We start from the raw sequence: 12,183 nt of genomic DNA, 5'->3' as shown, positions 1-12,183 counted from the left end.
ATGCCTCTTCTGCCACCTGGTGGTCAGACTGTGTCACACCATGTTAAACTAACGCGGGACGATACTGCTGAGAGACTGATAAATCAGACTGCTGCCACAAAGAAAATCCCCAACAGAACAGGAGCAGCATCTACCGCCTTCCTCAGAGACCCTGTTCTGCTGATTTCCTGTGACTCTATAATAACCTTCTACCTGGAGATCCAAAGTGCTGGCTTTATGGCAGTGGTCCTCAACATTCCTAACGCCACAACCCTTTAATACAGTTCCTCAAGTTGTGGTGACCGCCCCCAACCATAAAATTATTTTGGTTGCTACCTCATAACTGTAATTTTGTTACTGTTATGAATTGTAATGTAGATATCTCATATGCAGGCTATCTGATATGTGACCCCTGTGAGAGGGTCTTTCAACCCCCAAAGGGGTCACCACCAAAATATATTGAGAGCCAATGCTTTAAAGGAAGAGGTGGATTTCACCCAACTTTCACCAGCAGGCAACACAAAGCAAGTGACTCCATTTCTAAGCCAGGATTTTTCTTACCAAGCCACAGGCTTCTGGGTAGGTTGCATGAAGCCTGCCAGTTGCCAGTACGGCTGGTGTTCTGGGCCAGTGATGACATCATCATGCAGGTGATCATTTAAGTTAGCGTTACTTATCAGCTTAGCAGAATCTGAGATTATTGGAGGCAGGGAAGCGGGGGCGGAAGGGAAGATTCTCAGTTGAGTCTTTATCAGATTGTCCTGTGGACGTGTCTGTGGGAGATGGTTTTAGTTGTTTAATTGACGTAGAGTGGGCCAGCCCACTATGGACAGCACAATTCCTCAGGCAGGTAGTCCTGGGCTGTATAAGAAAGCTAGCTGGGGGCTGGAAAGACAGCTCAGTGGTTAAGAGCACTGATTGCTCTTCCAGAGGTCCTGAGTTCAATCCCCAGCAACCACATGGTGGCTCACAACCATCTGTAATGGGAGCCGGTGTCCTCTTCTGGTGTGTCTGAAGACATCAACAGTGTATGCATATGCATAAAATAAATAATGTTTTTTTTTCTTAAAAAAAAAAAAAGAAAGAAAGATAGTTAAACGTGAGCGTTGGAGCAAGTCAGCAAACATCATCCGCCATGATTTCTGCATCAAGTCCCTGCGGGATTTCCTACCCTGACCCTCCTCAATGAAGGATGGAGCTTGGAAGTGTAAATCGAATAAACCCTTCCTCCCCGTAAGTTGCTTTTAGTGAGAGAGTTTTACTATAGCGACAGAGAAAGAACTAGAACGGTGAGGGTGGCAGCTGCGATGACGTCATGATGCTCTTAGTGACAGTGGTGATGGCAATGACGTCATCAGGTTGTTAGGTCTCAAACCTGGGACAAATGGCTAACTGGGGTGCCTATTCATGTATCAAATTGGACGCTGTCCTCCAGCCTCTCCTTCAGCATCACCAGTACCTGTTAGGGCATCATCCTAGCTGTCATGCCCTGCCCTGTACACCAGGCTCTCCAGCCCGATGGTTGAGGAGTTCTTTCCACAGCCTGTGGGACTAGCAAAGACAGAAGCCCCCAAGTCTGGACAACCTCTGGCAGCTAATCAGATCCCCAAGAGGGCAGCTTGTCCTAGACACGGCTGTACCCAATGTGTTAGAGCTGGGTCATTATAGCCTCCTACTGGGACAGCATCTAACAGACCTCACCATGACCCCAAAAGAGGTCAGGGTTACCTGTCACAACTCCTAATACATAGGACCTGTGAAAGAAGCCCGGGTGGATCTTGAGATTTCCAGGCCTTGCCATTTGCTGTCCCAAGGCCTCAGTGTGTCCCTGGCTAAGTCTGGGTTCTGCCTAGACAAACACAACAGTACGGATTGTTAGCATTTTGTCTAAGCTCCACCCCACAGTTACCTGGCAACATCCAGGTATGTCTGACTCACTATAAAAGGAGCTACTTGCCCCCTCCTCTCTCTTTTGCTCTTGTCTTCTTGCTCCCACTGTATCCCCATTCCCCTCTCCCCTTTCGCCACATACTCATGGCCAGCCTCTATTCTTCTTCTTCTTCTTCTTCTTCTTCTTCTTCTTCTTCTTCTTCTTCTTCTTCTTCTTCTTCTTCTTCTTCTTCTTCTTCTTCTTCTTCTTCTNTCTTCTTCTTCTTCTTCTTCTTCTTCTTCTTTCTCTCTCTCTCTCTCTCTCTCTCTCTCTCTCTCTCTCTCTCTCTCTCTCTCTCTTCCTCTGCCTCTCCTACCCTCTTGACTCCCCTCCCCATGCCCTTAATAAACTCTGTTCTGTACTATACAGAATAGCACTGTACAGAAGAGTGACTGGTCCCTCAGGAAAAAGGGATGCCTCAGCAGGGCCCACGGAGGCACCTCCTTCCCCAACACCTGACTGCATACCCACCAAACATATCCCCTCTCTCTTTCTCTTTTTATAAACGCATCACTGACCCCCAGAGCTGCCTTAGGATGACCTTCTCCTCTGGGCCTGCACAGGGTCTTGTGCACCTTGGTCCCCTAGTAGCTGTGGTGACATGAAGTCACCTGGAATCCTGGGTAGGGAGAGCATCTGGGGAGATATAGGCTACAGGCAGCCCCAGAAGGAGTGGGCAACCAGGCCCCAGGACTAGTTTTGCCTGTTGTAGGAAGAGGAGTCTCTTGGGGATCACCCCTCCCCCAAGATCCCAGAGCATCTTAGAGAGGGAAAGCAGCCCTAGCTATGGCCTTTAAGGCTCCCAAGTTTAAGAGGCATGGAGGGTGAAGGAATGGTATGGGGAAGAAATGGAGGAAGGGAGGAAGGGAGGAAGGGAGGGAGAGAGGGAAGGAGGGGAAAGGGGAAGCCCTGTTCTCCTCTTTTTGTAGTGACACAGTCAGGTTGGGTCAGGGATCACTTGATCCCAGTCACTCCATAAAGATCCTGCCCCCAAAGACAGCTCCATCCTGAGGACCAGGTCAGATAACCTTGGACGCTCATGTTACCTAACCACACATTTGTGAAGGACATAAGGCTTGGACATCCAGGAACAGCTCAGCCTCTTGCCTGCAGCCATACCACTCTAAGGGATATGCCACCAGGTTGTCAAACTGCAGGCTGGACCAGGATAAAGATTTCCCAATACCAACCCCAAAACATGAGAGTCATTTCTGCCATGGGGGGACTCTGCATTGTATGCAAGTGGAATAGCCTGTGGGTGTCCTGTGGTGAGGTATGGAGTGGGCATGCCTGGGGTTGGAGGTGTCTCTCCTGGAGTAAAGCCATTTTATACAGATTCAACAGGTAGGAGTGGTGTGTGCTGTGGTGCATGTATGTACAGCAGGCAGAGTGTCGGATGTGGCGTCTGATGGGTTCTGTATGTGTGATACGGACACACTGCATGGGTGTTGCCCAGTGTATGTGGTACGTTGTACATTTGGGCTGAGTGGCATGTGTGTATACAGACATGTGTGTGTGACGTGTGGTATGTTCCCTGGTGTGTGTCACGCATGTGATGGGCCATGTGTGCATTGTGTCTCCTGGGTGCTGAGCCATCTGCAGAGCCTGGCTGTACCAGCTGGGCCTGTGTGGTCAGTCATACTGGCACTCCTAAGAACCTGCTGCCTCACCCCAAGTAGAAGACTAGAATTCTCCAGACAAGTCCATCACTACCACCGCCACCACCTCCACCACCTCCAGGATCTGAATAAGCTGCTGTAGACATGTAGACATGAACTTCAATCAAGGTACCATGCCTACCCTGATGGGGAAGGAAAGAGGGAGGAGGGCACCTCCAGCATCCGTTAGGACATAGCACTGCTAGCTATAAAGGGGATCGTGGGCTTAGGAGGCAGGATGAGATGCCAGAAACCCTCTTGGGGGACAGGCAGGAAATGCCTCCTGCACCCTCCCAGGCACCCTACCCCTGCCCCAAAGGGAGACAGCATGACATCAGACTGAAATTGCTTCTGTCACCTGCTCTTTATTGTCTGCCAGGGGCTCCATTCTCATGGATGACCAGGGTCCTCAGGAACAATACTACAGAGTAGAGAAAGTCACAGGAAGAGGGTATGAGAGAAGCTGGCTGTCGGAGCCCAGCACACGTGGCTGCAGTAAGTATGAGCAAAAAGGAGGAGGCTGCCATCAGGGGCTCTAGCACAGGGCTCTTGGAGTCGGTGAGCCACCATTCACTCTGTCCTCTGGAGCAGTGCTCAGATGCCACTTTCCAGGAAGACAGAAAATCTCAAGAGTTCAATACCATCATTCCCTCTGACCAGCTGGTGTTGAGGCTGGGTCACCCTGAACCTGCGGCAATCTCAGGCTAAGAGCCCAAGCTCTCTAAGCCACTCTCTCAGACCCTCAGCCCTCTGAGAAAGTGGGAAGGAAACAGAGAAAGAAAGGAAGGCAGGAAGGCCGGAAGGCAGGAAGGCAGGAAGGCAGACTCTTTGCTGTGATCCCTGGGCTGGATGGACCAGGGGCCTCAGGGGACAACCAAGGTGAGGCCAGCTCAGGACGAGGGCGCAGAGCTGGGTTTCTCCTCCCGTGACACAGGAATGGCCCTCTCGCTGTGGCCAGCATCCAAGCCGGACTGGACCTTGGGGCCAGAGAAGGTCAGCATGCCATCCGCAGACAGGGAGCAGGAGAGGGCGGACTGGTCCACATTGGAAGGCAGACGGTAGCGACGGTGAAATTCACGGGAAATGTAGCCATGGTCATCCTGAGGGCCACCAGGGAGAGGCATGGTCAGAGGTGATGGGCAGCAGTGGCCACCATCCCACACTGGACCATACAAGGTGGCCAGGGTGCAGATGATCTCACCAGGCTAGGCTCTAGGACCAGTGTATCAGTCTTAGCTACCTTCTCCAGGAGAGTTACAAAGTTACAAAGTTACAAAGTTACAAAGCCCAGCTCCTTAAACCCTGGGCTTAGCCTGGGCTGAGAGGTCCGGACCTCTAGGAAGTTCCACCACAGAGGGTGGGTCTGCTCAGGGCTCAGGGTGTGGAACTGGCTTTTGTAGACTCTATCCTATCTCCGGTTCTGCATGCCACCCAGCTTCCTCATCCCTTGGATCCACAGGGGCTGTCCAGGACCTGACTATCAGCAGCCCCACCCAACAGAAAGCTTCAGTCACACATAAAACTCACTTCCTCTAGAATTCTGGGCCCCTGGACTCAGTTCCCTGGATCCAACTTCCTCCCTCTTAAGGAACAAAGGTCAAGGGGTAGAAGGTGTATCCCCCAGTCTGACCTAGGTCAAGGAAGCCTTGTCCTGGCTTCAGCCACATAAAGAGTGTGGTTCATGCAACACCCCTCCAAACATTGATGGAAAAGCCCAGCCAAGAGAGACTCATACTGGAACTGAGCACCTCGCTCCTGGTCCCCTCTCTGCTATCTGCTGTGTGCATGGCACACCTAGCCAACCTCACTGAGCCTCCTGCATACCCCCAGCTCTGTCAGGAGACACTATTTCCAGCCAGATCCAGTGCCTGGGGGGCTCCCTCAACCCAAAGACCTGAGGGTTGGTTCTTCACATGATCAGGAGCCATGGAGCAGGGTGGGTGACCACTGGAAAGGAGCGCCTGCCCCTCCTGGCCAGGGACCTCCTAAACACCCCAGGACTGTCACCCACTAACAGAAATACCACAAGGGCTGCTCAACATCTGGTGCATGTAAAGTCAGCTCTTCTGTGGCCTCCCCAGCCAGGTTGCTTGTGAAAAATATGGCTTGCCAGAGTTGGGGGGCGGGGGGGGCAGAATCTGCAGCTCTTTGTTTCCCTGTGATCATTTCTAATCCCCTGTCACCCAGAAGATCCAAGGGGACAGCTAGAGTTGTACTTCATACAAGGATCCTCATCCCACTTAATCCTGCTGCCTGGCCCTGCTAGGGCTGAGGACAGTGGCCTACATGGTCCTGGGAGGGGCCAGCACAGGAGGATGTGGCCCCTCCCAGGCAGAACAGCCTCACATGCTCTCTCTGGGGGAGAGGGGCGTTGGAGCACAGGACCCACACAGATGGGGATGCTGCCCAAACTCACCTGCCTCTCGTTGTGTTTGCCGTGAATCTCCACAAAATCCTCCAGCACCTTCACGGTGAGGTCCTCAGGAGAGAAGTGCTTCACGTCCAAGAAGATGACAAACTTGTCCCGGTCAGATCGGACCTGAAACCCAAACCCATGTTTGGAGCTCCCCAAAGGACCACCAGCTCCAGGGACAACGGATGGGGGAACAGCTGTATGGTCCCTGATGGGCTGGATCACACCAGACAAGGAAGAGCTCAGCCATCAGAACCAACCGTCACTCCTCTGCTTCCTCAAGCCAAGAAAGCTGGTGTGTCCTGGGGCTGGGACTGTCACCTGGCCCCGCAGGTAAGATCCCCATTGACCTCCAGACCCAAGGACTGGGCAGTGCCGATTCATTGCTGGGTGTACTGGGTCAGACGACTGATTATAGATTAAGCTAATTGGTTATAGATTAGAGGGTTGGGTAGAGTAGAATGGTTGATTGGTCAGTGAGTGCCTTGGCTGATTAGAGTCCCGGTTATGGCTTATGACTTAGCATAAGCTGCCTGGTCGTCAGCAGATGGCTAGTTACAGGTTGGCCGGTTGCTTGGTTATGGTCTAGTGGCTGGTTATGAGTTGGATGGCTCTTAACAGATTAAGCAGCTGTTTGATTAAAGCTGGTTGGTTATGGTTGATTATGGGTGGCGGGTTCATTAAGGATCATTTGCCTGGCTAATTGGGAACTGGCTAGCTGGTGGGACTAAAGTCTGTGGTGTATCCATAGCTCCAGGAGCCTACCTCACCTGTCCATATTACCAACAGTTCCACAGTACTACTAGCTGCTAACACAAAGCCTTTCCCACTCCTCTCTTCCTGCCCTGGCTAGAGCCTGCATTTGGGCAATTTGCTTCCTAGAGTTGCAGCTGAATCCGCTCTGGGAGCCTTCTTTTGAAGCAAAAGGAGACAGCTCTTCTAGAACTGTGGCTCACTTGGGTAGGGAGGGATGTGGCCTTTCTTCAGTCATCGGGGAAGCTAGAAAGGAGCCCCATCTGCAGCTTTGCCAGCTACAGAAGGTTCCTGCCCTGCTGTAAGAAAGCCCGTCCTCTCTGGGCTTCAGGACATCCCAACCCCCACACCAAGAACAGAAAGTCCAGGGAGTGGCCGGTCAAGCACGCTTGCCTTTGCCATGTAACTTGCCTTGATGGGGTTGTTCTTGGGGTTTCCAGCATGTGGTTGGTGCATTACAAACCACATATGGGTCATGAGCTGATGGGAGGAAAAGACAGCAGTCGGGCTCGGGCTGGTTGGTCTCCTCCTCCGACCCCAATCCCGGTGATATGGGTGGCTTCAGCATAGGCATGTGGGTGCACACCCAACCCTTCAGGGTACGAGGCTAGGACATTGCTTGAGGAGAGCACAGGGTCATAGTGCCCCTTGAGGATCCCTAGCTGTCCTCTAGACAAGACCCCTCTGAGCAGATAGGAGGAACCAGTGTGGTTGCATCTTACCTCAGAGATGCCCGAGTCCAGCACAGTGCGGAAGAGAGACTGGCGGTAGTAGGGGCTGATGGTGGAAGACAGGAAGGGCAGCAGGTCGTACTCAAAAAGGCCCTCGCCGAAGAACTGGTCGAACAGTCGGCTGGGGTAGAAGGGCCCCAGGGCACGCTTGAACCAAGGATGCTGAATGGTGACGTCCATCTTCTATTTGGTGATGCAGGGACCGAAGGCTGGCAGTGAGTCAGACAGGAGCCTCTGGGCAGTGCAGTGGTGAGCTAGCGTTCCAGCCCTCCCTATATATGCCTGCACAGAATGGAGGAATTAAGGGATTTCCCAAAATGTCTATGCTCAGCTCGGGAGAGAGGCTGCACCGTCAGCAGCTGGAATGCTTACCGGCCTGCCCAGTCCCAGCAACACACGCTGAGCAGCAGAGGTTCTCAGACCAGATGTCTCCAAGAAGGTCTGTGGAGAGCCTTATCCTTTGGGCCAAGGGACATCACTGTTTCTTCCCACATTGTACTGAGGCATCCTCCTGGCCTCCTTTGGAGGAAGAATTCAGAGCCCTGTTTCACAGGTGGGGAGACGTAGGCACAGATTAGCAGGCCATCTGCAGAGCTCCGAAACCTCCAAAGATCTTGAAACCGCCAATGAAAGCGTTTTGTTCAAAAGCAGAACATCCTTTGGTTTTGTTTGTTTGTTGTTTGTTTGTTTCTGTTTTCCTCACTCAGAACAAAAATTACACAGCTCACAGTGTTTCAAGGCAGACAGAAGACAATGAAGAAACCAGCCAAGAATCCCATCCAAATCCTGCTCCAGTTCCTGCCCATCCCAGGGTATCTGTGTGCTGGATGTGGTTCTGGTCTTTCCTCTGTGCAGGTCACCTTGTGCTCACCTCCCTCTGGCCACCATCCTCAGCAAAGCCTCAGGTCTTCCCGACATGACTTCACCACGGGTGTTATATTAAACCAGCTGCTTTGGCCCAGTCCTGTGAATGGTTATAGGTGAGTCTGGAGAGGACTCTGCTCCTCAGCCTGGGACTCTCATCCGGGTATCACCAGGTAAGAGACATCCCTGAACTCCAGCTGTGTGTGGCACTGGCAGCCGTGATGAAATTGTCTGAGGACCTCAAAGACCTTTGCCCTGAAAACTTGTCATCCCAGAAGAGAGGTTTCCTGGGATTCCAGAAACTACCGCCAGCTAGGATGCACATGACAAATGCTGCAGAAAGCAATGAGCACCCCACAGTGTGCCCCCCCCAATACTTGTTAGCTACAACTTAGCAGCTCTTCAGACCACACTAGGAGGCAGGACCCAACATCACCTGGAGTCTCTTCAGCCACCACGGATAACAGAGTGATGATCTTCGCAAGGCAAAACAGCAGCTCTGACAGTTCAACAAGACTAAGTAGCTGACGGCGGTTCAAACTTCAGGAGTCGGACCCAGAGTGGTTTATTTTAGGCATATTCAAGCACATCACAATTTGGTGACATTTTCTGGAGATAATGAATTCACTCTCGTGCACACGATAAAGCACACATAAATAATCTCTCTGAGGAGCAAAGCAACTTAAATACAGGTCAGACATGACCCCATCAAAAGTCTTTGTAAAGTATGTAGGACAGGACTGGAGAGATGGCTCAGTGGTTAAGAGCACTGACTGCTCTCCCAGAGGTCCTGAGTTCAATTCCCAGCAACCACATAGTGGCTCACATCTGTAATGGTTGTGATGCCTTCTTCTGGTGTGTCTGAAGACAGCAACAGTGTACTCATATACATAAGATATAGTAAATCTTTTTTTTTTAAGTATGTATAACACCTTCCATAATGATGAGGTCTATAGATTGATTGAGAAAGAAGTTTATGATAAGGGTCTGGGGAAGGGTCTAGTGTGGTTTCCAGCCACACAGATGCCCCAAAGGTCACCAGGCTGGAGTATACATCTGATCTCAGCCTTCTGCTTTCCTTTGAAGGAACCCTGGATGCTAAAACTCCAGGTTCCCCTGGTGCTTATCTGTGAGCACAGGCACCTCTAAGTCTCCGATGTACAAACCAAGAAAGTGGGGCTTAGGAAGGCTGAACCGTATGACCATATCACTCTACTTGGAGGACGGGAAGGGCATCCAAGGCAGAGGGCCCTGCTGCATCGCAATGGGCTCAACATCTAGGCAATGGCAAGAGGTGAATAGAGAGAGGTACTTTACTACGTAGAGGGCCTGAATTTGTAAGATGAGAGGGGCTAACCCAATGGAAGAGTACTGGCTATGTCCTCCATAGAGAGGCTCAGTCACACCAGGTCCATGATCATGGCTATGAGGAACTGTCCTAGAACTTGAGAAAAGAAAGGCAGTAGTGTTCATTTACAATCAGGCATTTGGAGTTCAGCAAGATGGATCAGCAGGCAGAGGGGCTTGCAGCACAACCCATCTCTGACGCACGAAAGGGTGGAAGGAAAAAACAGATTCCACAAAGTGAGCTCTAACCTCTGTACAAGGTGGTCATACATATATGCATAAATACTAATACTACTACTAATAATAATAATAATAAAACCAAACAAACAAAATAAGCCTATCAACTCTAGCCTTTGAGGCCTGGTAGCTACTCCAGAAGCTGAGATAGAAGGGTCTCAAGTTCAGAGTCGACCTTGACTAGGGAATCTCAAGTTCAGAGTGGACCTTGGCTTGGGTAAACTCAAGGTTACACCAAGCAGCCCGAGCAGCTTAGTGAACAGTCTCAAAAGAAAAGCAAGGGAGGCCTGGGGATGCAGCTCAGTTGGCAGAGCGCTTTCCTGGCATGCATGAAGCCCTAGGTTTGATCCCTAGCACCACGGAGGCCAGGGGTGGTAGTGTACTTCTATAATCCTAATCCTGGCACTCAGGAGGTGGAGGTGGGAAGGTTGGGTGTTCAAGGTCCTTCTTGACTAGTTAGCAAGTTCAAGACTAGTCTGAGCTACATGAAACCCTGCATGTATATATATATATATATATATATATATATATATATATATAGGCTTGGGGGCTGTACCTAGCATGTATAAACCCCTAAATTCACTTACCAATATCACACACAGACACACACACACAAGTTTCAAAATTTTTTTATCATAGATTTTTTAAGTCATCTTGACTCCTTTAATTGCTGCATTAAGGACCAGGTATGGTGGTGCATGCTTTTAAGGCAGATGTAGGTAGATCTCTGAGTTTGAAGCCAGCCTGATCTACAGAGCCAGTTCCAGGACAGCCAGGACTACACAGAGAATCCCTGTCTTAAAAAAAAATATTATTGGGTTAAGACAAAAAAGACTGTGTGTTTTCAATTCCCACCCACAGCACTGCACATTGAGGACAATATTCTGTTCTGTCTCCTAAACAGACCCTGTGTGTGGACAGAGACCAAGCTGGTACTACAGGCAGGAATAAGGCCAAGGTGCCAGCCTGAGACCTCCTCCTGTGGCTCACACAGCTCAGTGCCATGGAGGACAAAGCAAGCTTTGATAGCTCTCATATTCCTGCTGCTAGAAAGATGCTGGGATCCTATGTGCTCCAGGCTCAGCAGACTATGAGAAGCACTGACCTCACCAGAGGGCTTACCGTTGGCATAGCCAGGCCTGGGTACACACCGAGCAGTGAAGTCTGCAGTGGGAAACTTGAAGGTCCCACCTCTGCTCTGGTTCCTGCATGAGTATCCTGTGGCTGCTAGGATACAAAGCCTAAGTCATTCTGGGTGACTTAAACAACACAGATGTGCTATCCTAAAGCTCTGGAGGCCAGAGGTCTCCAATGTATCATCTCTTGGACTAAAGTCTGCAATGTCTCATTTGGAGCTAAAGTCTTTCTAATATTCTGTGCCCTCCAGTTGTCACTTTCCTACCCATCTTAGGAAGATTCGTCCCAGCCTGGCAGTTGTGGCATGCACACCTTTAATCTCAGCCCTCAGAAGGCAGAGGCAGGTGGATCTCTGTGAGTTTAAGGACACAAAGAAATCCTGTCTCAGGGCCCCCAGTAGAGGGATGGGGTCACCAACCAATCTTCAAAATTTCTGACCCAGAATTGTTCCTGTCTAAAAGAAATGCAGGGACAAAAATGGAGCAGAGACTGAAGGAAAGACCATCCAGTGACTGGCCCAACTTGGGATTCATCCCACAGGCGGGCACCAAACCCGAACACTACTACTGATGCTATGTTATGCTTGCAGACAGGAGCCTAGCATGGCTGTCCTCTGAGAGGCTTTACCAGCAGCTGACTGAGACAAATGTAGAAACTTACAGCCAGTCATTGAACTGAGGTCAGGGACCCCTGTGGAAGAGTTAGGGGAAGGATTGAGGGAGCTGAAGGGGTTGGCAACCCAATAGGAAGACCAACAGTGTGAACTAACCTGGACCCAGGGAACTCCCAAAGACTAAGCCATCAACCAAAGAGCATATATAGGCTGGTCCAAGGCCCCTGGCACACATGTAGCAGAGGGCTGCCTTGTCTGGCCTCGGTTGGAAAGGATGCACTATAAAGACTTAATGCCCCAGAGAAGGGGGATGCAGGGGGGCACCCTCTCAGAGGCAAAGGGGAGGAAAAATGGGATGAAGAATTCTGGGAGGGAAGAAACATCTGGAATATAATAAATAAGATGATTAATAATGAAAAATAAAGAAACTGAGCCGGGCGTGGTGGCGCACGCCTTTAATCCCAGCACTTGGGAGGCAGAGGCAGGTGGATTTCTGAGTTCGAGGCCAGCCTGGTCTACAA

General features: G+C 50.7%; 1 protein-coding gene across 3 annotated transcripts; it reads right to left on the bottom strand.

Annotated features, from left to right (window-relative positions):
- Positions 1-3,906: 3,906 nt before the first annotated feature.
- On the bottom strand, positions 3,907-7,738 carry Cryaa (crystallin alpha A). 3 transcript variants are annotated; one of them, XM_021149275.1, is made up of 4 exons: positions 7,456-7,714; positions 7,127-7,213; positions 5,984-6,106; positions 3,907-4,667 (listed from the first exon to the last, which is right to left on the bottom strand). In XM_021149275.1, exons 1-4 carry the CDS (start codon positions 7,642-7,644, stop codon positions 4,458-4,460), a joined length of 609 nt encoding a protein of 202 aa, XP_021004934.1. In that variant the 5' UTR covers positions 7,645-7,714; the 3' UTR covers positions 3,907-4,457. The 3 variants fall into 3 exon arrangements, with proteins under 3 accessions (XP_021004934.1, XP_021004935.1, XP_021004936.1); XM_021149276.1 differs by having other exon boundaries at positions 3,913-4,667; positions 7,145-7,213; XM_021149277.1 differs by lacking the exon at positions 7,127-7,213 and having other exon boundaries at positions 3,913-4,667; positions 7,456-7,738.
- Positions 7,739-12,183: the final 4,445 nt, after the last annotated feature.

The sequence above is a fragment of the Mus caroli genome, chromosome 17 (assembly GCF_900094665.2).
Source record: "Mus caroli chromosome 17, CAROLI_EIJ_v1.1, whole genome shotgun sequence".
NCBI classification, from domain to species: domain Eukaryota; kingdom Metazoa; phylum Chordata; class Mammalia; order Rodentia; family Muridae; genus Mus; species Mus caroli.
This window is presented reverse-complemented; position numbering and strand designations above follow the sequence as displayed.

What these genes read in the sequence shown, in the direction of transcription:
- Cryaa (XM_021149275.1), bottom strand. Translation starts at nt 7,644, where the DNA reads ATGGACGTCACCATTCAGCATCCTTGGTTCAAGCGTGCCCTGGGGCCC. An exon ending in TGGACTCGGGCATCTCTGAG is followed by an intron (nt 7,214 to 7,455) that starts GTAAGATGCAAC and finishes TCCTCCCATCAG; the next exon opens with CTCATGACCCATATGTGGTT. An exon ending in GCAAACACAACGAGAGGCAG is followed by an intron (nt 4,668 to 5,983) that starts GTGAGTTTGGGC and finishes GGTGGCCCTCAG; the next exon opens with GATGACCATGGCTACATTTC.